Source organism: Entamoeba histolytica, genomic scaffold (genome assembly GCF_000208925.1).
Source record: "Entamoeba histolytica HM-1:IMSS scf_1104750517341 genomic scaffold, whole genome shotgun sequence".
Taxonomy (NCBI): domain Eukaryota; phylum Evosea; order Mastigamoebida; family Endamoebidae; genus Entamoeba; species Entamoeba histolytica.
In genome coordinates this window covers 76,895-103,443 of record NW_001914879.1, presented here as the reverse complement: position 1 = coordinate 103,443, position 26,549 = coordinate 76,895, and the positions used below count along the sequence as shown (strand labels likewise).

At 25.0% G+C, this 26,549-nt stretch overlaps 9 protein-coding genes across 9 annotated transcripts, besides 1 other annotated feature; 7 read left to right on the top strand and 2 right to left on the bottom strand.

The window, feature by feature from the left end:
* Window positions 1-1,098: 1,098 nt before the first annotated feature.
* EHI_069480 (HEAT repeat domain containing protein) lies at window positions 1,099-3,222 on the top strand (the record flags this gene model as incomplete). Its single annotated transcript, XM_643857.1, has 1 exon — window positions 1,099-3,222. One exon carries the CDS (start codon window positions 1,099-1,101, stop codon window positions 3,220-3,222), a length of 2,124 nt encoding a protein of 707 aa, XP_648949.1.
* Window positions 3,223-3,321: 99 nt separating this feature from the next.
* EHI_069470 (SP-RING zinc finger domain containing protein) lies at window positions 3,322-4,941 on the bottom strand (the record flags this gene model as incomplete). The annotated part of the gene is made up of 1 exon (XM_643856.1): window positions 3,322-4,941. One exon carries the CDS (start codon window positions 4,939-4,941, stop codon window positions 3,322-3,324), a length of 1,620 nt encoding a protein of 539 aa, XP_648948.1.
* A 321-nt stretch (window positions 4,942-5,262) lies between these two features.
* Window positions 5,263-7,395, bottom strand: EHI_069460 (uncharacterized protein; the record flags this gene model as incomplete). The annotated part of the gene is made up of 1 exon (XM_646109.2): window positions 5,263-7,395. The coding sequence occupies one exon, from the start codon at window positions 7,393-7,395 to the stop codon at window positions 5,263-5,265; it is 2,133 nt and encodes a 710-aa protein (XP_651201.2).
* A 2,405-nt stretch (window positions 7,396-9,800) lies between these two features.
* EHI_069450 (uncharacterized protein) lies at window positions 9,801-10,193 on the top strand (the record flags this gene model as incomplete). Its single annotated transcript, XM_650192.1, has 1 exon — window positions 9,801-10,193. One exon carries the CDS (start codon window positions 9,801-9,803, stop codon window positions 10,191-10,193), a length of 393 nt encoding a protein of 130 aa, XP_655284.1.
* A 289-nt stretch (window positions 10,194-10,482) lies between these two features.
* Window positions 10,483-11,369, top strand: EHI_069440 (ARF GTPase activating protein, putative; the record flags this gene model as incomplete). Its single annotated transcript, XM_650193.1, has 2 exons — window positions 10,483-10,563; window positions 10,668-11,369. The coding sequence occupies 2 exons, from the start codon at window positions 10,483-10,485 to the stop codon at window positions 11,367-11,369; spliced, it is 783 nt and encodes a 260-aa protein (XP_655285.1).
* A 135-nt stretch (window positions 11,370-11,504) lies between these two features.
* Window positions 11,505-12,755, top strand: EHI_069430 (dolichyl-di-phosphooligosaccharide-protein glycotransferase, putative; the record flags this gene model as incomplete). Its single annotated transcript, XM_643853.1, has 1 exon — window positions 11,505-12,755. One exon carries the CDS (start codon window positions 11,505-11,507, stop codon window positions 12,753-12,755), a length of 1,251 nt encoding a protein of 416 aa, XP_648945.1.
* Window positions 12,756-13,990: 1,235 nt separating this feature from the next.
* On the top strand, window positions 13,991-14,899 carry EHI_069420 (uncharacterized protein; the record flags this gene model as incomplete). Its single annotated transcript, XM_650195.1, has 3 exons — window positions 13,991-14,188; window positions 14,261-14,336; window positions 14,388-14,899. 3 exons carry the CDS (start codon window positions 13,991-13,993, stop codon window positions 14,897-14,899), a joined length of 786 nt encoding a protein of 261 aa, XP_655287.1.
* Window positions 14,900-15,066: 167 nt separating this feature from the next.
* Window positions 15,067-17,121, top strand: EHI_069410 (DEAD/DEAH box helicase, putative; the record flags this gene model as incomplete). The annotated part of the gene is made up of 1 exon (XM_650196.1): window positions 15,067-17,121. The coding sequence occupies one exon, from the start codon at window positions 15,067-15,069 to the stop codon at window positions 17,119-17,121; it is 2,055 nt and encodes a 684-aa protein (XP_655288.1).
* Window positions 17,122-19,044: 1,923 nt separating this feature from the next.
* EHI_069400 (Rap GTPase) lies at window positions 19,045-19,647 on the top strand (the record flags this gene model as incomplete). The annotated part of the gene is made up of 1 exon (XM_650197.1): window positions 19,045-19,647. One exon carries the CDS (start codon window positions 19,045-19,047, stop codon window positions 19,645-19,647), a length of 603 nt encoding a protein of 200 aa, XP_655289.1.
* A 338-nt stretch (window positions 19,648-19,985) lies between these two features.
* Window positions 19,986-22,779: a repeat region.
* Window positions 22,780-26,549: the final 3,770 nt, after the last annotated feature.

Here is a 26,549-nt window from a genome sequence, read left to right as displayed (position 1 = left end):
TTAATGGTTTCTAATGCAATTGTAAAAGTTAGTGAAGAGTCACATATTACTGTTAGTGCTGAAACTAGTGCAGTTAATGTTGTATTAAATGGAACACTTGCAATTGCTGTTGCTGAAGGAGTAGAAGCAGAAATGAAATTAGCACCAATTGGAGTTGTTGCTAAAGCACAAATGCATCCACACGTAGATCCAAAAGCATTTGTTGACCGTATATTAAAATTAAAAGAAGGAAAAAAGTTAGCAGTTAATACACCAGCAGTTTATGTTAAATGGAATTATAAAGCAGAAGAATTTTCATTACCAATAACATTTACATGTTGGCCTGCAGAAGCACAAAATGGATTAACATTATCAATGTCATATGAAGCAACACAAGAATTAAAAGGTATTGTTGTTGAAATACCAAATCTTGCACCAATTACTGTAGTTAGTATTGATGGTAGTTTAGAGGTTACTGATAAAATTCAATGGATTATTGGAGATGTTAATGTTGGAAGTAATGGTTCATTAGAAATTGAAATTTCAGGAGAAGGATTAGAAACATCAAAACTATTCCCTATTTGTGTTGAATATCTTCATGAACATACTCTTACTGGAAATGAGGTTGTAGAAGTAATTTCAAATGGTCAATCAATAGAATTTGAAAAAGAAGTTATGTTGAATGCAACATATCAAATAATACCTTAGTTAATATAAGAAAATTTTTCAATTAGACTATTTAAAAGGTTTTTTAATGATTTCATTTATATCATAAAAGAAATAAACAAATAAATATTAAAAAGAAAAAGAGATAAAATTAATTTTCTTATAATTATAAATAAATATAATGTTCAAAGATTCTCTTTTATTTATACCAAAAGATATAAATAACTTCTATCTTTAATTTTTCTCGCAAACAATAACAAATCAATTAACTTGAAAATTGATATACGAATATCATTTGCATGAACTTTATGAATAATTATTATTATAGATCTTCATTTTAAATTGATGATGACGTGTTAATTCTAATAAATAAAATTAATAAAGAAAATTAATAAATAAAATTAAAGAAAATGACGAAGAAATTTGTCATAGAACTGAAAAATAAGTAAATAAATGAATTTCTTTAAGAATATCTTCTCAGATCCAAGCCAAGTTACTAAAGCAGTTATTGGAGATCCATTTGAGAATAAATCACAAATACAAACAATTAATAATTCTACAATTCAATGTGAAGTTTCACAATCAGTAAGAAAAATTGATAGAACAAAAGGAACTACATTTACATATGAAACAAATTTTTATAAATCAAATAAACAACTGAATTATCCACAATTATTAATTAAAAAATTAAAAAATTTAAATTGTCCAGCTTTACCTAAAATTTATGAAACAAATGAAAGTGGAAGTAAAGTTACAATTATTACAGAAGAAATGTATCCTATTAGTAATAAAATTAATGATATAAGAAAAAGTCCAGACCTTCTTATTTGGGCTGTATATAATCTTGTTCGTGGTGTTGATTATCTTCATACAAAAGGTTATTTACATGGTAATATAAAACCAACTTCTTTATATGTAACAAAAGCTTTAGAAGTTAAAATTTTTGGATTAGAATATTTAAGTGAATTTTCTTCATTAAATAATTCTCCTTTTGAGAATAGAATTCAAACAGATCCTCAAATTCTTGATGAAGTTTATTTACCACCTGATCCTAATAATTATAAACAAAACGCTCAAGGTGTTGACTCTTGGGGTGTTGCTGGGGTTCTTTGTTATCTTTTTGGTACTCCAATTACTAAAAAATCTATGGTTGCTCAAGCACCATCTATTCCAGTAGAATTATCTGCTTTTCATAAATCTATTGACTCAGTAAATCATGTTGATAGACAGTCAGTTGCTTCTTTATTAACAATTCCATTTATCACTCAAAATAGATTTATTGCAATAATAAATACTCTGGAACACTTCTCTACTGTCGACGCCTTTGTTCGTGATTCATTCCTTCGTTCATTAGCTACTCAGTTTGATACTTTCCCACCTTCATTTAGACAATATAAACTTCTTGAGTCTTTCCTTGAAATTATGAAAATAGGAAAGAATGAGTCAGTCACTGTTGTGGAACCAACAATGAGACTAACTACTAATATCTCTCAAGAAGACTTTGATTCAGATGTTCTTCCTACGATTAAATTACTTCTCCAAAATGGAACACCTATTATTAAATCTGCATTACTTGCACATGCCAGTTTATATGTTAATAAATTATCCGAGAATATAGTTGGTAATTATCTTTATCCAATGCTCTCTAAATCTATGGCACCAGAAGCAACAGGGTCAACGAAAGATGCTGCCGTAAGATCGTTAGTATGTCTTGCACCTAAATTACCACAAAGCACATTAAATGGAGAGGTATTTAGATTTCTTGACGCTGCATTACAAGATCCAGAAAGTGTTGTTAGAATCAACACTGTTGTTTGTATTGGTAAAATAGCTAATAGATTTAATGATGATAAAAAAGCTAAATTAGTTGCATCTGCCTTCTCTAGAAGTATGAAAGATGGAGTTGCTGATATGAAGAAAGCAGCAGTAATAATGGTTTCACAAAATAAATATGCCATTGATGGAGCTGTTTGTGCAAAAGAAGTTATTCCATATTTATCACAAGCACTATTGGATCTTGACCCTCAAGTAAGAAAAGCAGCAATAGACTGTTGGGATGTTATTGCTATTATAGTGAGAGAATATGCTATGACATTAGATAATCCTTCTTATGTTCCTAAATATCCCAAAGAAGGAGATAATATTAGTCTTGGTATTTCTAATCAAAGTACTAATCAAATCCCTATCTTTAGTGGTCAATCTACTTCATTTACTCCTCAGTCTGCTGTTCCTCAACAACCAGCTCAATCTAACGTTACTCCTTCACCAACTACATCCACTCCAACTCAAAAGGAGAATAATACTCAAACCAAACAACCAACTCAACAAAATAAACCAAGCCAACCCAAACCAACTGTTCAAGCAGATGACTGGGATTCATGGGCTGCATCATTTGAGAAACAAACAAAGAGTAAACAACCACAAATTGCCTATGGTGGATATACGTCTACACCTGTAAACCAACCTAAACCTGCAACAAAACCTAAACCAGCTCCAAAGAAATCAAACAATGATTGGGGATTTGATTTTGACTCAGATATTGGAGGAGGAAATTCAGGAGTACCTTCATTCATTTAAACATGTAGAAGATTGGACTCAATATCATCAATTAAAAGCTTCAAATAACCTTTTAAGTTTTTAAATTTTCTAATATATATTCAATTAATCATATGCAACTTATAGACAAATTGGATCATCAGGTGATCCTCCCATTGTTTCTAAACGAGTAGAATGTGTTACGTTAGGAAGAGTATCATCATTTTGAGTTGTTGTAAATGTGTCATCATATTGTTGAGGTTGGTCATAATTTCTAAAAATATTTGTATTACTTGTTCTGATTGCATTTTGAAAATTATTTCGGTATGTATTACTTGAACCAATCGAATGAGGTTTTGTTGCTTCATCAATAAAGTATTGTCGTTGTGGATATTGATATGCTCTTATTGGTCGATAATGTGGATTTGTTGATGAGCCTATATAATTATATGGTGTATTTAGTTGATAATTTAAAGGTTGTTCATCTGGAGGAAAAATATACGGTGGAGGTGTATAAAAATTAGGAGAGTTTTGATAATTATAAACTCGTTGATGATACTCAGAAGTATTGTAAGGATAATGTTGAGGATTTGTTAGAGGAATTCCTTGACGTGGTGATTGGGTAGAATTATATGGAGATACATAATATAGAGGCATTTGGTTTTGTTGACTACACAATTCATTTCTTCTTTCATTAGGTAAATCCAAATACCCTCTTTTTTCAGGTATAAAAGGATTAGGTATTGGAGTAATGCGCCTATCATAATATGTTTCTTTAGGAGGAGGTGCATTAGGTTTAAATTGAAGAGGTTTATCTCCAAACGGCTCAAACTCTTTTTCTCTTTTTTCTTTTCCTTTTTTTAATAGTCGAAGTTCTTCTTCATCATCTCCCGATTCATTATTTTCTTCAACTTTAGGAAGTATTTGACCATCTTGAGTTACAACAACTTCTTCAACATTTGGTTTATCTTTCATTTCTTTTAATATTGATTCCATTTGTTGATCAATAATTAAGTCACTCGGTTGTATTGGTTCAGAACATAATGGACATTCATAATATCCTGATTTTTGTGCAGTTTCAATAAATGATTTCATATCAAATGTCCTCAAATGAGAACACCTCTTTCCTCGTACTGGAATTTCAATAGTTTGAAAACTAATTGGACAACGCAAAGATAAAACTTGTTGTTCTTCTATTATTTCATCATCCACATCATCATTATCTAAGTCAACGTCAGGAACAAACTTACCATGAGGAATTTCATGAAGTAATTTATTTATGGTTTGATTAATTGTTAATGCAAGTCCTTCAAATAACACAACACGAGTATTATCATAAAGTGTTTCAACACTAATAATATTTTTTCCCATAAATAAGAAATCTGTAATATCTATTCCCTCAATAAATGCTGTTCCTTTCTTTGGGATATTACCAAAACAATTTGTACTAATTGTTTCATTATTTATTCGTATACGAATATTACTAGGGTGAATAACTTTCATATCTTTATCAATAATTAATAATTGCATTCTATTCTTTTTGTTTGAGCTTTCGAACCTTTGAACAAACCTTAAACTTTTCTTTGTTTGAATGTCATAACTCGAATATATAAATGGTGGAAATGATACATTAATAGATAATGTTGACTTCGTTCCATTTCTTCTAATCATATTCTCATCTAAATCAATTGAACGTACATAAAAAGTTGGTGCAATAATACGTTGAATAGTTTTAATTTCGATTTTACCCTGTAATGACATCACCCTTTTATATTTTTTAGTTTTTTTAAATCATTTGTTTTATTTTTGTAATTTTTAAGATCATTCTTTTGGTTGTAATAAATAAATAAAGTTTTCTCTTTTATTTTTCTTAAATCTTTTTTTTAACAAAAACGAAAATGTTATCTTACTTATCAAATTTTGATTAACTCTTATAATAAACTTAGAATAAATGGTTGCTACTTTTATTTGGCAAGAGTCTAAGTTATGTTTCTAAGTAATTGACTTATTTTTCATTAAAAAAAGATTTATAAATTATGACCCAAATATCATTATAAAATGTATTTTTCATTCAAAAAGCAATCATTTAAGAAGACAATCAACAATAACGTTGAAGATGTTATTCACATCAGAAATATTTGCTTCTAGTCCATCTAATGTTGATTCACTCACAATTTTTACTACTCTAGTTTCATTATTTGATTCATCCATTTCAATTTTCTTAAGAGTAATAGCAGCTTTCTTTTCAGGAACTTTTGTATCAGTATAAGGTTGAGGTATATCTTTTCCAATCATATTTTCTAGTGGTAATGAATAGATTTCACTATTCTTTGTCACTGCACAAATATATTCAAGTCCAGTAACTGTTGTGTAAAATACCATTGATGTTATCTCTGTGTCTATTCTCCATACAGCAACTGGTTTTATTTCTCCTATTTTCATTAAGAAAACATCCCAATGTCCAGTATTTTTATTAACAAATGAATATAAATTTAATGTACGATGTGCAGCAATGAGAATTGGAGTACAAAGGAATGATTGATAAATCTTTCTAGAAAGAAGGTCATATATAATAACACCTTGTTTTGATTTAGTGAGAATATATTGTGAGTTGGATAAAAATTGAACTTCAACAGGTATAAATTCTTTACCATGTTGTTCATAAGGAACAGGAAGTGAAAATAATAACTTATTTGATAAAACATCCCATATAGTAATTGCTGTTTTAAACGAGACTGCCATAACACTACCATCTTTAGATATAGATGCAGAATATGATGGCTCTCCATAATAAGCACCAATAGACCTACATTTCCATGTCACATTCGATCGGACTCCTCCTTTTGTTTTAATTGTTTGTCGAGTAACAAGAACCCAAACTTTAAAAACATGATCTAATGATGTAGTAATTACAACTTTATGAGAAGGAGAAGATGTAATTGAAGTAACTTCTGATTGGAATGGTTCAGGAATACAAACCATTTGTTCATATGTTCCATTTTGTTTTTTTCTAAAGAATCTTAAATTACTTTCGTGATATCTTGATGACATATTTCTTAAATCATAAGTAACCATCCATTCATCATCTCCAATCATTGATGTATATTTAACATCTGCATCTGGAAGTTTTCTTTTCTCAAGTGATTCAAGAAGAACATTAGGTCGTGATACTTCAGCACTAGCAACACACCTATCACCAGATGGATCATAAAATTGAAGAATAGGTCCATTTCCTGTAGTAATAACTTGACCCTTTGGACCTGGATGAATAATAATTTTATCTGATTTAATTAGTCCTGCAATAATTCTAACAATTTTCTTTTGTGATAAACTAACAATAACAATTGAGTTATTTGCAAGTGATAATGCAGCTAATGTTGATATATTGTTAACTGTAATTTTCTTTATTTCAGCACCAATTTCTGGAAGATAAGATTGACTACCATCTATTGTTTTCCAAAATACTAAAACTCCATTATCTCCTCCTGTTAATATTCTTTCACCATTTTGAAATAATGCAAATCCATCAAAATTTTTAAAATGCCAATGGAATTTATTAATTGTAGGAATAAATTCATGAAACTCTTCATCTATACTTTTATTGAGTTGATTTCCTTTTTTTAATTCTTCATCACAATGAAGTAAATAAAATACACCTCCTTCACAACAAACAAAAAGGTTAGTATTGATTTTTGGATGAACATAAATATTTCTTATATGTCCTTGTACTTTAGTATGGTATTTCTTATTTTCAATTCTGTCAATAAGGAAAATATTATTTCCATTAAAAGCATAAATAATTTTACCATCTGAAGAAGGTGTTCCGTTGACAGTTTCTTTAATTTTGACAAAATCACTATTTACATTTATTGTAATAAGAAAAGCATGTGTACGTGATTTCATATAAAATACCATATTATCAAGTTTTTGAACTGACTGAACATCCTCAATAATTGTTTTCCATTGTTTAGTGAGAGTATAAGTATCAGTTGAATATAATGAAATTGTTCCATCAACTGTAATAACAAAGATACTATCTGAAGTAAATGTAAAGATTCCAACTACTTTTTCTTTTATAATTAATCGTGATATAATTTGTCCATTTGAGATTTTATAAAAATTTAATCCTTTTGGTCCTGACGCTACAATTTCTTCACTTTCATTAATAAAGAGTACATGATCAGTGATAATTCCCCCTCCTACTGTTGGCTCCATTGTTTGCCTTTTTCTTTAATTTTTAGGGTTTTCAAAAATTCTCTTTATTTTTATTTATGTTAAATATAACACTATTTGAATAGTAAAAAATATAAATGGATAAAAGCCAAACTAAATAGCAAATTATGTTTATTTGTCTATACCCAACTTGATGAGAAAAATAATTTTTGATAGGTGATGTAATCAATTAATGAATGAATATTATTGTTGTAGTATCAAGGGTTTAAGAATGATTGAATAGACTGAAAATGAGAATAAGTTAGTTAAAAATGGAGTTTGAAAAATAAAAATAAATTGTGCTAAAATAGTTAATTTTTGATTATAAAGTTTCAATGTTCCAATTGTATCAAATGGAACGTTCAGATTTAACCTTTCCCAAACTGATATTATCATTCTTAATCATTTTCATAAAGAATGTCACAATCTCAACATTATAAAGAATTAATAGAAAAAGCATATAAAAGAAAAATAGATAATTGTTTTCTTGTTCTTACTACACCTTCTCAGTTGAGACAAGAAGAAGAAATTGAAGGGGATGAATCTATGTCTATGTTTTTTATTAGTTATACAGAAAGTCCAACTTTTCCATTAGTCAATCCAAAAGGATCTTCTCTAATTGCAAATATTGTACAATTTGATTAAATTTATTTATGTGATTCAGAAGTTTATATTAATTAATTTCTCTCTTAACTTTTCTAAACTTTAAGTATTTTCTGTTGTGCTTAATTTATTTTTATATTTTTTTAAAAATAAAACAATAATACTCCCTTTATAGAATGTATTTTATCTCCTAACCAAGATTCTTTCTTTTTTAATTGAATATGACACGTGACCTAAATGAATTTGAAGGAGCAAGTAATAATAGTACTTCTCTCAAATAAAATTCTAATAAGAATGAATAGAAGTAATTACAAATTTAAGTTGAACATAACAGTAGTATTGATTTATCCTCTCTTTATTACTAAAACAAACACAATTAAAATATTCTATCATAATTCCATTATTTGTTATAATTTATATAACAACATATTTCTAAAATATAATATATATTTGATGAAATAAATATATGTTGATACAATTTATTGATTGTTTTCAAGTAAAAGTAATTATGAATATATAAATATTAGAATAAATTGTTTCCTAAACACTCTAAACCAATAAAACCTTCTATAATTCAAGTTAAGAAACTTCATTTTGGGTAACTCAAACAAAATAAATTAGTTATAACTCTTTTGTTATTGTCATATACTTCTTTAACAATAATTATTGATAATAACACATATTAACTGAAATAATACAAATAACACCAATACCATTAAAGTATTTTTGTCATTATGTATCTATCAACTTAAAGAAATAACTATTTGAATAAAATGGAGTTGTAGCGAGACTTAAAAGTAACTGTCAAAATAAAACATTATACTAAGTTAATATAAAAGAGTAAATTATTTAATTTAAACAAGTTCTATTTCCTTTAATAATTCTTTTTATATTTTAGTCGTATAGAATTATATGAAAAAATGAATTTCTGAATTGTTAGGTTTGGTTCAATTTTTTTTATCTTAAAAAAAGCAATATCCACAACAAGAAAATAATATACCAACACTATATATACTATAAGTCTATCTAATAAAAATGTGTGTTGACTAATTTAATTTTTTAACTACTTAAATACAACCTAGTCTTTTTAATTTCGTATAATTTTTATCTCCTTGAAAGATTTTTCTAAAGACTTAAAAACAATCCAATATCAAATCTATTGAAAACCATTTAAATCAAAAAAAGACAAGTGTATTAATTACAACATATATTCAAATGAATCAATTATTCTCTCTTACAATTTTGATTTGATTTATTTATTCTTTTAATTGAATTATTCAGTCAAACTGTTATTTTTAAGTTATAACTAATTATCTAAAAGTTGGTATGTCTTTGGTTTGGTTTAGATGTTGTTTCTTATTATTTTTCGTTTACTTAATCTTTGTAATGACATAGATACATTATACTCAAAATTGTTGTCTTTAAAACAAGAGAGTCAATCAACTTAGTAATAAATGAGATTATATATATTTCTTGTTATTCGTCCTAATGAAAAACCAATCTTTTGACTTTAAAATAGAATTTTATTAGTCTTTGCTATTCAGAGTGACACTATCTTTTCTTAAACATTCTACGAAGTAATTTAAAAAAAAATGTGACTCTAATTTATAGTTTAAAAGTATTGTCATTGAATAATAATTTTTTTTTGAATCTAAAAAATTAAAAGAATAAATGAAATTGTTTTGAGAAAAGGAATGGATTTGTCATAATTAAATCATTAATTAAAAGAATAATAAAATAACTTATGATTTATAAAAACACAACTTTCTTATTATCATATCTCAAAAAATAAAAATTCAATCAACATGCAATACCAACAACTTCCTGAACACCCTGAATACTCTCAACAAACAGCTCAACAATACCAAACGGTCCCTCCACAATATAATCCACAACCATATGTTGTTCAACCCAATGTTGACCAACAAGAAAATAAAAGTATTTATAGTGAAAACAATGAAAGTAATACATCTGCTATCTTGTTTGCTTTAGGATTCTTGTGCTGTTGTGTTTGGTGTTATGGGTGGTGCCAATATAGACACTCTACAAATAGCCAAGCCCGTATGTTTGCAGTCTTGTCAATGGTATTTTTCATTGTTTCAACAGTCATTATAGTCATAAGCATTGGATTCAGTATTGTTATGATTATTATTAGTGTCGCTCTAGCTGCAGCAGCTACAACTGTTGACCCCTACTAATGGATTACCTGGTTTTATCCTTTTCTGGTTTTTAATTAGAATCTATTTTGTGAAGAATCAAATAATCATAGTTTTAAAATAAATACGTTTTATATAACATAATTTGTATTTTTTGAAAGAAAATAAAGAATCAAATAATCAATGGAAGATGAAGAGTAATTGACTAAGATTTTTGAGTGGGAAAAGAAGGAAAAGTCTAATTTGTTCTAAGGGAATTTTCTTTTTCGATTTCTTCTTTAATGTCCAAAAAGAAAGAAAAGATAAAAACTAGAACTGAACCAGTTCGTACATGTCAACAGAGAAGGTAGTATTATCAAATACTAGACGAGATGCAATCTTCAAGCAACTAAAAAGCAAAAATGGAAATAACGTTTGTTTCCTTTTTTCTTTCGTTTCAAATGTGTTATAACAATAAAAGTAAAACTCTTCTTCAAGCTTAAAGTGCAAAAAAACAAATAAATAACATTTGAGTAGTATTGTTTTGAATGTGGAACTCCAAATCCTTCTTGGGCATCTGTTCCTTATGGAATTTTCATTTGTATTCAATGTAGTGGTAAGCATCGTGGACTTGGTGTTCATCTTTCATTTGTACGTTCAATTGATATGGATATATGGACAGATAAACAAATGAGCAATATGATTAATGGAGGAAATGATAAATTCAGGGCATACTTAAAGGCATGTAAAGTAAACATGAACGCACCATGGAATATGAGGTATGCTTTGCCACAATGTGAACGATATAAACAAATGTTAAAAGACATTGCTGATGGAAAAGCCTCCCCAAATTCAATTCAAGTCACTAAAACCGCACCAACAAGTCCACCAACAACTTCTTCACCAATTCAATCAAAACCTAATGTAATTCTTTCTGCACCAACAAAACCAGTTGTAACAAAAGTAAAGAAAAGTGCTCATCTTGCTGAAAAGAAAGGAAGTAGCACTTCTACGAGTGAGCCTAAAAAAGTTAAGATAGTTGAAAAAGCAAAAACTCCAAATACAACAACAATCTCAGATGATGAATGGGCAAATGCTGCTTTGTCAATCAATTCTAGTACAAGTTCACCATTTCTTAAACCAAAGAAAAGTCCAGTTGAAGAAGATGAAGACGAATGGGATACTTGGCAGTCACGACAACAAAAAGCTAAAACACCAACTCTTGCTACTGACAATTAAAGATGTGTAAGTGTAATTTGTTGATTCTTTTGAATAAAGAACAAACAATAAACAAGTACTTTTATTAATAATTTCATTTACTATAAATAAATAGTAAAGATAAAAAAAGAAAAAAGAGAAACTAAAAAAAAACAAATGAGACTTATTTTCATTGTATTTATCAGCATTTGTCTTGCAAATAAAACACTTGTTATTTTGGAGAGGAATGAAGACCAACAAAAATTTAGCCAATTTATTGAATTATTAAAGAAGAATGGAGATGAAGTTGAGATAATAAATAAAATGACATTGTTTCAATTATTTGAAAATGGAGAGAAAAAATACTCAAATGTTATATTATTAACACCTCATTACACATTTAAGAAAGTTTCAGTCAAAGAATTTATTCAATTTATTGATAATGGAGGAAATATGGTTATTACTGTAGGAAAGAAATACGAAGATGGATATAAACAGCTTCTTTATTCATTAGATATGGAAGTAGATTCTAATGGTAGTAATGTTGTTGATGAGAAGCACACCGTTAAAATTGGAGAATTTGAAATGATTTTCTCTAACAATGTTCATAACAATCAAAATATCTTTAATCAACGCATTCAAAACATTTTGTTTAGTGGAATTGGGTTATATCTTCCACCATCTCCATTTACATCATCTCTTCTTAAAGCACAAAATTCTGCTTCAACATCACTCTTTCCAAATGTTTCATTTGCACAAGAAACAAATATCACGTTAGTAGCTTCACTTCAAGCAAGAAATAATGCACGTATTATTGTTTCTGGTTCTTCATTATTGTTTAGTAATATAGCATTTGATTCAGTTATTGAACATCCATCATTGAATCTTATAAAATCAGACAACAAAAAGTTTACAGAAAATATTATTGATTGGGTATTACAAAGACGTTGTGTTATTAGAATGAAAAATATTCATTGGGAAAAAATTAATGGAGTAAAAGAAGTTGATTATGATCATCAATTAGTTATTAATGATACTATTAAAGTTAATGTAGAATTAGAACAATTGGACCAAGGAAATTATGTACCATTTAATGTAGATGATTTACAAATAGAATTTAAGTTACTTGACCCTGTCATTGTCAAAAATTTCAAAAGAATAGATAATGGAAAGTATGAAGTTATTGTCCAAACTCCTGATAAATTTGGTGTATATACTATGATCATTAATTATAGAAGACCATTCTTATCTTACTTAGAATATAAAGAAACTATTCCTTTAAGAACTTTTAGATTGACTCAAGTTGATAGATTCTTAACTGGTGCATATCCATTCTATGCTGCTTGTGCATCTATGGCTGTCGGATTTATTGTATTCTCTTTCATCTATTTGAACCAAATAGAAAAGAAGGAAATAAAACAAGACTAAATTAATTTTTATTTTCTTTTCAATTAATTTGTTTTGAGATAGATAAATGGTACTGAGAGTCTTTAATAATAGCATTTTTATTAAATGGTACAACAGAATAAATAACACCCTAAAAAATATAACAACACCATTAAATAATAAAATATCATCTATACAATATTCATAAATTAAATTTCTTTGTGTATTATATTATAGTGTGTATTTAATATTTGAGTCTGAAACTTACTTCTATAAGAATGGAAAATTATATGGATTCTACAACTAACTAAAAACATCATTGTTTTATATTTTAGTCTATGACAATAATACTAAAACGTTACTTACTCTTTATATCTGTTTAACTTTTGATATTTACTGTAATCTATTAATCAAATTTAGATGATAAAAATAGAAATTCACTAATATTTGATTCTTCAACTCATTATATTATATCTAATACATATTTTAAAGAAATAAAATAGTAATAAACAAATAAAAGAATGATATAATATAAATTAACATAATAAATAATAACTAAATGATAATTTACTTTTAATTAATAAAATAATTGTCTCTAAATCAATATAATAATACGGTGAAGAATAAATGAATGAAGAGCACTTTGAAAATAACATATAAGAATATTAGTTAAAGAGAAAATGATTTAAAATACACAATAATGTACCAAATAGCAAATATAATGATACAAAATATATATGAAATGAATAAAATAAAAAGAATATGAAAAAATATAAAAAAGAACCAATTGGTAATTAATATATTCAAAGAAGAAATTTTTCATATTGAGAAAGTCATTTTAAATCTTTTTCAGTGTATTTATTTTATTAGGTTTATTTTCAATATACTTGCTTGGTATTTCCTTTATAAAGCATTGATTATTGTTTAGTATTATTTTATCTTAATACTTTATTGGTTTAAAAATATATTTACAGTCATTTTAATACTCTTATGAACTTTTAGCAGCATTAACAATTTTTTTGACAATACCTGGGTTTGTTGTATAATATTATTCAATGACATGCTTTTAATTTCAGTTGTAGTTATTTATATTTTTTGTATCGTGAAAACAAATAATATTAGTTTTTTGATGTTACACATTCACTACTAAATTCTGCTATAGTCCTAAATTTTTGGTGATATATTCATCTTCTTAAATTGAATGATTGTCCAAAAACAACAAAAAGAGAAAATTGAAAAATAAAAAGAAAAAAGAAAAGAACTTAAAATTTATCAAAATGTCAACTAGTGAAGAAGGAGGAAAAAAGAAAAGTGGATTATCTATTAATATGGCAACAGCAAAACGGGAAGAATTAATAGATTTCATTCATGCATGTTCAGAACGTATTCAGGCATCAAAAAAAAAGATTGTAGAATTACAAGTTGAAAATAAAACTCAAACAGAAGAACGAGAACTTGCTGAATTTAGAGCAAATGTTTGTTGATTTAATGATATAAAGATTGTGGTTATATCTCAAAAAAAAGGAAAAGGTGTTAATGGATAATAGGACTTAGAAAGAAAAATTGAAGCAATTAGAAAAGTTCATAATGAACAAATTGAAGAATTAACAAATAAATTAGATGGTTTGGCTAATTAATAAATTTAAGAAAGTAATATTTTATTCTTACACATAGAAATTAAAGAAAAGTTGGAACAAGAAAATCCTGACATTAATGGAATTATTGATATGCTTAATGGTGCAATGGATAATGTTGAAGATGATGTTGAAGAAAAAGAAGATGTAGTAGTTAAAAACATGAGAAATGAAGAAACAAAAAGACTCATTGAAGCAAACGATATGAAATGGAAAACAGAAATGCTTGATTTCAAAGAGTCACTTCAAATTGAACAAAAAAAAGAGATTGAAAAATTAAAGAATCAATTTGAAGAAGAGAAGAAAGAATTGGAAAATAAATTACAACGTGAAGAAAAAGAAAGAGAAAAACTAAGTTTTGATCTAAAAAATACCAACCAATTGTTTAGTGAATATAAAACAAGAACAAACAAAACATTTGAAAGTGGAAAAGAATTTAGAAAACAACATGAAAATTGTGATGCTGAAATATTTAAATTAAAAGCTGAAATTGAAAAATTAAAATATGAAAATTCAAGACTAAAAGATGATCTTGAACAAGCTCAAAAATAAGTGAATTTAAAATAGAATTAAAAAAGAATGAATTTAAAGATTAAGTTAATGATTTTAAAGAAAATAACAATCAAATAATAAAATAAATAATAAAAGAAAATAATAAAAGAACCCTAAAAATAATTTGAACATAAAAAAATAAAAGAAATCCAAAGAAAATAATCTAAATGGAAGAACAACAAAGTAAAAAGAGTAAGTCAAGTGGTGGGTTCCAAAGTATGGGATTAAATAAACAAACTTTACTTGGAGTTTTAAAGAAAGGGTATAGAGTTCCAACTCCAATTCAAAGAAAAGCTATTCCAGCTATTCTTCGAGGAAATGATATTATTGCTATGGCAAGAACAGGTTCAGGTAAGACAGCAGCATATTTAGTTCCAATTATTAATCGATTAGAAACACATTCAACAGAAGGTGTAAGATCACTAATAATTTGTCCTACAAGAGAGTTAGCATTACAAACAATTAAAGTATTTAATGAATTAGGAAAATTAACAAATTTAAAAGCATCACTTATTATTGGAGGAAGTAAATTAAGTGATCAATTTGATAATTTAAGTAGTGGACCAGATATTATTGTTGCTACACCAGGAAGACTTACATTTATTTTAGAAGGAGCAAATATTTCATTAAATCGAGTTGAAATGGTTTGTTTTGATGAAGCAGATTTAATGTTTGAAAGTGGATTTAGTGAACAAGTATCAGATATAATGAGAATGTTACCACCAACGAGACAAATATTATTATTTTCAGCTACGTTACCAAGAAATTTAGCTGAGTTTCTTAAAAATACATTAAAACAACCAGAAATTATTAGACTAGATACAGAAGAACGATTATCACCTGATCTTGATAACTTCTTTTATCATGTTAAAGAACATGAAAAAGAAGGTCATTTATTATATTTATTACTTGATCTTATTGGTGATAAAGAACAAACTGTTGTATTTTGTGCAACAAGACATGAAGTTGAGTATTTAAATGAGATATTAAAAATATTTGATATTAAGACTTCTATAATGTTCGGTAAAGCTGATCAACAAGAACGTGAAATTAATTTAAAAAAATTTAGAAAACAAGAGACACATGTTTTATTAGTAACTGATGTAGCTGCAAGAGGAGTTGATATTCCAGAACTTGATAATGTAATTAATTATGATTTTCCTGCAACACCAAAATTATATATTCATCGATGTGGAAGAGTTGCAAGAGCAGGAAGAATGGGTAAATGTTATAATTTTGTTCAGACAGATGAAGTAGGATATTTGATGGACCTTCAAGTGTTTGCATTAGAGAATAAAGAAATTGAATTTGGAGTAATTCCAAGGTCATTTATTGATCCATATATTTACCAAATTCAAGAAACATTAAAAGGAAATTATGATTTAGAATTTTTAAAGAAAGGTAGTGATAATTCATTAATTATGTATAAAAAAAGTAAACCTTTAGCTAGTGGAGAAGGGATTTCTAAAGCTAAAGTTTTTTCTATTGACCAAATTCATCCTCAGTTTAAAAGTCAAGATAATAAAGATGAAATTCTTAAAGACCAATGGCTTAAAGGTATTAAAAATTATAGACCTAAATCAACTGTGTTTGAAATTGATTCAAGTAAATTAACTCAACAACAAGTTATGGCTGCTACAAGATTATCTCATTCTACTCGTATTATAAATGCTATCAGAAGAAATAAAGAAGAAAAAGAGAAAGAAGAAAAGGAACAATTAGAAAAAGAGTTAAAGGAAAGTGGAGCAATTCCAATGGAAGAAGAGCAAAAATCAGCTGGATATATTCCTTCTGTTCCTAAAAAAAGATCATTGTTTGACGATACGAGTGATAGGATTATTTATTCAACAAGAAATCCACTTGACTTTACTGTTGAGATTGCAGCTGATGAAGAAGAGGATTTAAAAGCACAAGCAAAACAAAGAGTTTGGGATAGAAAGAAAAAGAAATTTGTTATGGCATCTGGAGGATTGGATCAACATAGAAGAGAAATGAAAAAGAAAATGGAAGAAAAAGAAAAAGTTAAACAACAATTCAAAGAATGGAGTAAAACAAAAGAAAAGAAAGAAAATAAAGAGAAAGGAGCAAAAATGAATACTTCTGTTAAAACTAAAGAACAAGTATTAAAGAAAAAGATGATGAAGATTAGACACGAAGAACAAAAGAAAGCTGCGGATATTAGAAGGAAAAAGAATGAAAAACGATATGGTAAAAAGAAGTAATGATTGAATTGATTTATGAATGAACTTAAAAAAGTTAATTGAAGTTTATATTTTCTTTATAGAAAGACAAAAAAAAATGATTTTGAAAGAATTTTATATAATAAAAGAAGAGTTGATTATTGTTTACTTTTATTTAAATTAAAAAGGATAATCAAAATAAAATAAATGAATTAGATATTAGTGATTTAATAAAATACTTTAAAAATGGGTATTATCAATACCAACTTATTCATGAAACTTCAGACTATCTGTTAGTGTTAAAAATTCACCTATTACAACATGTGCTTTTATTACTATAAAAGTATCATATACAATTGGTTAAGGATTTATTGATATGAGAAATGTACAATATAAAATGAATTGAATGTATCAGAAGAAAGGTAGTTTGATTGTTGTGGGAATGTTTTTTTTTAAATACAATAACATTCAATTGCCAGTTAACCAATGAAATGATTCATCAAATTTTTTTGTTATTAATACATTTATCACTAGACGATGTAATTATCAAACTGATTTTTGAAACATAATTTAAAGACTATAATTAATGAATAATCTATAATATTGTACTAATCTAATATAATGTTTTATATAGATATATTTAACAAAACCACTTTTAGAAAAAGGTTTGAGGATAAAACAAGATGTTTAATTTTAAAAACAAAAGAAGAAATATGTAACATAATTAAAGTTTCTTGTACATGAGTATAAATAACATAATATATCAACATAAAAGATAAAATAACAAAAATGAAGATAGATATTAAATAATTTGTTTTATAATATAAAATTTATTAAAATAATGTTTTAAACGTATTGATTTTAAAAAAATAAATAATTAAAATAATAATAAAATTTTAATTAAAAACAAAAATTAAACGTTGAAGTTATAACTTGCACTAACTTAGTTTAAGAAATAACCTTACTTATTTGATTAGTCTTTTAGTAAGTTTAAAGTTAAAATAAACAAGGGAATAATAATTTAATAATTTTTAATTCACTGTAATTTCAAATTTTCTTTTTAAATATATTGAAAAATACATTTATTAATTTATTAATTATATTTTATCATTATACTATTATAAGTATTGAAAAAAAAAATAATATCAATAAAATGTTATTATCAAATATTTAGTTCAAAATAATTAAATTCTTTTCTTTATAATAGAAGATTTAATAAAATTCTTTTATTTTGTAGTTTTTTTTTGAAACTTATTTGAGTGGTAAGTAGTTGAAAAACATCAAAAAGAAAATGGACAATAGTAATTATTGTAAAACCTTTGTCAGTATAAACAGTAGTTTTATTACATAAAAAGTTTTTTGGTATTTATGATAATAATAGGAATGAATACTTGTAACAAAATAGTACTTGTTGTATAAGTGAAATTTCTAAAAGCTGTTTAAAAGAAATTAATAAAATACATAGCATTTTTAAACTAGCAAGTGATATTTGGTTTCAATTAATTAGTATTATATTTGGTTAAGAATTAATTATTATCCCTAGTTATTAATTAAGAAATCAAAGGTTAATAGTTATTTTGACTCATTCTTCCTTGTCAGACATTTTTAATACAATTCAGGGTAATAAAACAGTTTTCTTTAAAAAAAAACTATCTTAAAATGAATAAAATAATAGAAATTTGCACGTCATTAACGATATTAATAGCTATTAATTTATTTAATTGTTTTCTTTTTCAATAAACCTACTAAAAAAAAAAAACAAAAATGAAAGAAAATGGAATGTGGAAATTTCTTTTAGAAATAATATAAGTATCATAGATTCTTTAATTGGAAAAGGAATTAAACTAGTCTTAAATTGGAACCGAATCGAAGTAACTCTTGGAAAGAAATAAATTCCTAAAAAAGGGATCGAACGATATAACAACCCATGGAAAAAGAGATCTTTTTTACCATATTCATTAAACAATGGAGCATTACTCAACAATAACTTTTGTTGGACAAATGAATGTTGGGAAAACTGCTCTTATAAGAAGATTTATGTATGGAGAAACTATATCAAATTATGAGCCAACCATAGAAGATATTTATAACAAAACTTTAGAACATGAAAATAATACTTTTCATTTTAGACTTATTGACACTTCTGGAGATAGTCAATTTAATGTATTAAAAGAAGTACATTATGCTGAAAGTGATTATATTGTTTTTGTTTATTCTGTTAATAATAAAAATTCATTCATTCAAGGAAAAAGAGATTTAAAACAAATACTTTCTATTCTTTTAAGTAGTGGAAGAGAGACAATGCCTTCTATAATCCTTGTAGGAAATAAATGTGATTTGAAAAAACAACGAAAAGTCTCTGCTTTAGAAGCTCAAAATTTAGTTTCTTTGATTAGCGGTATTTGTCCTTGTGCTTTTTTTGAAACCTCAGCATTATATAATGTTCAAGTAAATGACTTATTTAACATATTTATAACTGGTGTTCCTGAGACAAAGAAAAATATGTTAAATCAACAATTAAATAATGTAAATCATAATGTTTCATTAATTCAATTAAATACTTTTTAATTATTATTATTTTATTTTCTTTCCTGTTATTATCAATTCTTCTTCTATAAAAAATTATTGCATATCCAACAACTAAAAATAATTTCAACGTCATAAAAGAATAAAAAAAGGGGATTGGGTTAAAATTTAACGCTATCTTGGTTAAATAAAAAAGAAATAACGTTAATTGCATTTTCAAATATTTAATAAATTTTAGTTTTAAAAATAAAAGTAATTAAATACACTTTCATCAATTTTATTATTTAACAACTATTGACTATAAGTATTATCAAATAAATAGATTCATACTAGAAAATAATGAAAGAAATGAAGTTATTTTTTTGTAATACATTATTTAAATCTCCAAAATAAAATAATAGGAGATAAATTTGATGAAATAAAAGAAATCCTAAATAAAATTAATAGACTAGAAGATTTGGTCAAGGGAAGGAAATGGTACAGAATAAAGTGCATCATGAAATTAAAAGAACATGATGAAGAAGGAATTAAAGTCAAAGCACTAGAAAGAATAAAATACCTAAAATATATGATGACAATGATCAAAGAAAAAATTAAATTTAATAAAAATGAAAAGAATCAGAATCAATACAAATAAAATAATGTTTGATTCTAACAAGAAAATTAGAATAAGGAAGAAACAAATAATGAAATATACCCAAATAACAATATTACTTTAGAATATTTGAAATCGTTATATGAAACACAGGTGATATTAAATAAAGAGAATTGGAAAATAAAACAAAACACGATATTGAATGAAAGATATATCAATTATAATAGTGTCATAATAACAATAAATGAAATAAATTTAAGTATAATGAGAATAAGTAAGTGGAAAGCACCAGGAATAGACACTATATATTAGTATTATTGGAAAAGGATGTCATCATCAAGAGAAATCATTCTCAATATCTTCAATGAATGGTTGAACTTCAATCAATACATCCCATTAGACATGGTAAGTGGAAGAACTTTATTAATCCACAAAGTGATATGAATGTTGTCATTAATTATCGTCATATCAGTTGTACAAATGTAATTATGAAAGTATTTACCTCCATATTAAAAGAAAAGATTCACAATAGACTTAACATGAATTGTGAATCATTTAAAATCAGTAAAAATCAATTGGGATGTAAGTTACAATCTTTAGCTGCTAAAGAAGGAATAATTAATAGTTTTATGTTAAAGCAGCAGAAAGAAGAGAAATACCCAAAATATGTTAAGTCATATTATGACATTAAGAAAACATATGACACAGTAAACCACGAATGGGTAATTGAATCATTAAAGTATTTTAATTATGAGTTTGTCATCATTGACATTATTGAAAGTATGATGACTAGATTGAAGATATTCATCGGCTATAAATTTAATGAATATCTAGGTAGTATTAAATTAAATAGAGGAATTTTACAAGGTGATTCCTTATCAAATCTACTCTTCATAATCCAGATGAATGTAATTTCTCAAATCATCGAAGAGAAATTCCCAAAATCAAATCACACATTATATATGGATGATTTGAGAATAATGACGGGAAGTAGTGAAGAAATGGGAATAATCCACAATGAAATTAAAGAAATAAAAAGTTACATATTGAAATGAATGAGAAAAAATCAGGAATGGTATTAAAAACATTAATGAAATACCAAATTGAATGCAGAACATCCCCGTAATTGAAGGTGATGACTTGTATAAATACTTAGGAATATGGCAGTCCGATGAAATAGATGACACCTTCAATTGTAAATCCATCAAAGAAAAAATGAATCAGAAAATGGAAGAAATAAACACTGATGAAAGTAGTAATAGAAGATATATTACTAGAATAAACACTGAAGTAATCCCTATCTTCAGATATTCAGCATCAGTTATAAATTGGAAAATCACTTAGATAAAATTGATTTGGAGATAAGAAAATATTTAAGAAAGGCAAAATACATTGGTGAAACTCCAAAGATAGGTTATATGTCCCTCTAGAAGAAATGAAGGATTAATAAATATAAGGGACGAATATGTTATTGAATTAGTAAGAACAGTAATGTACTACTGTACCAGAGAAAGTGAAATAAGAAATAACATATTAGATAGATGGTACAGTAAGAAAGGAATGTGGAATAGAATTAAAAAAACATTAAGTCATAAAATCCCAGAAACAAAAATAGAAGAAATAATAAATGAAGGGATAGAAAAGAAAAAAGAAAAAGAAGAAGTAATAGAAATAAAGAAATTAATGATAAATACATCAAAAAATGGAAGTGTCATCAAATAAGTGGATATTTTAGAAGATGGTTCAAGTCAAAATGAGTAGACAAAACTACTACAGTGAAAGCATGGAATTTCATCAATATTAAAAAAATGCATTTCTTCAATTAACTAAAATGCAAGATGGAGCAATATTTTGTTTGTATAGAAAATCAAAAATAATGAAAAATGAAAGATTGAAATACTGCCCACTTTGTAAAGACAAGATAGCAACAGTAGAACACATTCTACTATCTTGTATTTATCATAATAAATCACAAATGGAAAAACATGACAATATTGGCATAATCATATTGATTAATAAGAAAATAAACAGGAAATAATCAATATAAAAAACCTTCATATGAAACAATGTTCAAATATAAAGACATCACAATGATATTGAACAAACAAATAATGCATAAAAGTGAATGACAATACCACAAAATACCAGACATATATGTATTAGATAAAAAGAATAAAACTGGTCTAATATTTGATATGACTATTGTGGCTGATCACAATATTAATGGAGAATATTGGAAGAAAAGAAATAAGTATAATGAATTAAAGAATATTCTAATGAAAATAGAAAAATTAAAAGATGTCAAAATAATTCCAGTAGTAATTTCAATAAATGGATTAATAAATAAAGAAAGCAATAAACTAATCAAAGAATTAAAAATTGAAATTGACATCGAGAAAGAAGTAAAAAACCTTATCATAAAAAACATGATGAATGTCATGGAATACTGCTTCAATCACAACCAAACATACTCCGTAGAGCTGCTAGAAGAAGATGAAGACGAAGGGACGGGATTAGTCTCGCCTGAGCCAGGAAGAATAGAAGCTATTTCTATTAATACTTAATTAATTACTTATTTATATTTTATTGTCTTTTTATTCTTTTTAAATTTCATCATTTTAGTTATTCTCATTGAATTATCATTTATTTATTTCTTATTTTATGTTGAATGAATATTTCATCATCATTGTATTATTATATATAATTTCATTTATTATTAATACCTTCATTTATATCTTTTTCTTTTCTTATTATTCTTTCTTATTATCTTATTTCATTCTTTTTATTATTATTTATTATATTTCTTATTAAATTACTTCATCATATTCAATTATTATTTGATATTTCATTATTTGATTTTATATTAATATTTGTGTGTTGTTTATGATTTTCATTATTCATTTCTCTTTCATTTTCATTTAATAAAATAGAAGAATAAAAATAATGAAAGAAGATAAATAAAATAAGAATAAAATAAGATAAAATCAATGATATTGTTATTATATTATTATGTTATTTTAGTTTTGATTTTATATTTATTATTTTATTTTTATCTTTTATAATCATCATTCATTTCTTCTTTTTTGTCATTTCCTCTTTTCTAAACATCACTTAATTTCTTCAATTTCATTCTATTTTCTTTATTCCTGTTGTTATTTTATTTATTTCATCTTTTATCATTTGTCATTTCTTGTTTATTCATGTTTGTTGTATATTTTATTATTATTATTATTATTTATTTTATGTTGTGTTATTCTTATTTATATTTCTTATTATGTTTTGTTTATTATTGTTTAAATAGAAAATAAGAATAAGAATAAATAAAGAATAAGAAATAATAACATAAATATGTTGATATATTTTATCATTTCTTTATTTGTTTATTCTTATTTCTATTTCTATTATCTTATTCATTTATTCTTAATGAATTAATTCAATGAAATAATACAAATAAATTGTTTATTTATTCGTTTTATTTCTATTTTATTCTTATTTCTTTTCATATTTATTAAAAACACCGTCATTGGGTGTGAAAATTTCAAATGAAATAAAATAAATCAACATTGAATTATATCCATTTTTATTTCACCATTTCATTTATTGGAAGATGAATGAAATGTTCATATTCTTCATTGATTTGTTTCTATTCTTTTTATTTCATTTTCAATTAATCAAGATTGAATCATTTCATTTCAATTACTATGATTCGTTTTGGTGTGAAGTATTTTGGAAGTTGTTTTCCACAAAGTGCATTTGATATTCCTTCATATTCAAATGAATGTTGTTTACAATATGATTCTGTTTTATAATTTTGTTTACAAACAACAATATCAAATCCAAATTGAAACAAACAATCATCTGTTTGACTATTTAAACAAAATGCATATCGTGGTTGTTTAATATCAAATTTCTTCATTCCTTTCATTCTTCCATTTGAATTTAATGAAAATACAAATGATTTTGAATCATTTATATAACCATCAACTTTATTAATTTTCTCATTAACATATCCTCCAAATTTATTTCCTTCTTCATCTTCAATCATAATTATTAGATGTTCTTTATTCATTATTCTTTCATCAAATACTGATGTATTTTTATTCCAACCATCAATATCTGAATCAAATAGTATATTATTTATTCTTTTTTCTGTCAATTCTTCTATTTGGTTAATATACACCTCTTCCATTTTAATTTGATTTGATATTTATAAGTTTAAAATATGAATGTTTAAATAGTTAATCCACGTTATTAACACATCAAATCAGGTATTATTTTTATCACTATTCTATTTTAAATAAATGTTATTTTTATCATTTTTATAATAACAATAAATATATAATAATATTAATAATATAATAATAATAAAATTATAATAATGTTATTTTCTATAATTAGTTTTTATTTTGTATTTTTAGTATTTTTTTTAAAATAACAAAAAAAATATTGAAGAGAAGAAGATTCAATTCTGTTTTATTTTTATTATTTCATCGTTTGTGATTTGAGTTTTCATGTTTTATCAACAATTAATTCTAACAATTAAATTAATAAAAATAATAAATGATAAACAAAAATAAGATAATAAAATAAGAATAATAAATAAAAGAATCAATTGTAATAAAATTAAATAAAATGATAAAATTACATTAAATAACAAATTAGAAGAAATAATCAATATTTTAAATATTAAAATAATTAATATGAGAAAATATCAACATTGTTAATATTTATCTTTTTGGTTATTGAAGATAAAAGAAAAAGGTAACATATTATTTTGAAATAAAATAATAAATAATTTATTCATCTTTCATTCATTTATTTTGATTATTTAACAACATTATCAATCAATTCTAATTAATAATTCACGAATAAAAATATAATCATTGTCACTAAATAAAATAATTGTTTAATGGAAATTAAAAATTATAATAATAAATATATTTCGAAAGTTATGTAAAATTACTTATTAATTTTTTATTCAATCATAACATTACAAATTTATTTTTATTTTAATGATGTTTGTATTTCAAACAAATAAACAAAAACAAACTGTCGTGTTAAATTATCGATAAATTTATTCATTGATTTTTAAATATTTTCTATTTCCTTTTAATTCAGAAGTACATTTTTATGTAAAATTAAATGAAAACAATATTAATAGAAAATTATCTTAAAATAAAATAATTAAAATAATGTTTATGTAAAATTCGATAAAATATTGTATTTTCAAAAATGCTTTGTTGTTTTTCGTTTAAATAAAATATAATGTGAAGAATATTTAAAAATGTAAAATTGTAGTTATTTATTTCAAATGAACGTAAAATATTTTTAATAAGAAATAACATTCTTCAAATTGATAAATAATTGTTATGTTTAATTATTTTAAACAATTAACAACTAACAACAATCAATGAATATTAACAAATTAAATTATTTATCCTTTGAAATATAAGTGGTTGAAATTTGCATTTTATAAATTCAAAATGAAGAAGAATGTTTTAAAAGAAAATAATGACACAAAATCAGAAACTAAAGGAATAAAATGGTTATATGGAGAAGGTGATAAATGGGATATATTTATTATTAATATACATGTATTACAAGACACAAAAGAATGGAAAATGTATGAACAAATAGTTGAATATATTAAAAAAAGAACAGAAAGAAATTCAAATAATTAATATTGTTTTGAGTTTCAACTAAAATTTACACAAAATAATAAAACAATGAATAAAATAATATGGAATATTTTTACAATATCAGACATTTTGAGATATGTTTATATCGTGTTGATTAACTACCAATGTTATATCCATAAAGAAGTTCATGAAGAAAAAGAAGAAAACAAAAGTAGATAAATAACACAAAAAGTTGTTGGAATTTTTTAATGGAATAACTGGAAAATAATAAATTTCCATTGTAATTTAATGAATCAGAAAGTTCATCTTGTCATGATAATACACAAAGATAAAATGAAATTATAAGGATGATGATATGTGCAATGTCATTAACACCAATTAATGTAGAAAAAAATGAAAAAAGAGATATTGATTAACATAGTATTACTGAAGAAAAAAAGATAGAATCATTAAATAATAAAAGAATAAACAAACAAATGAAAAATAATGAACAGAAAATAAAAGAATGAATACATAGAAGAAATTAGTTATAATGATTGGGGAATTGAAAGAATTGAGACTAAATAAATTATTCTTTATAAAAATAACAAGAACGAGAAAAGAAGTGAAAGAAATAAATAGAACACAAAACTATCAAGTTGCTTGTATTGGTAAAAGAATATATTGAATTTATTGATTAAGAAGAACTAGAAAATAATTTATCAGAACTA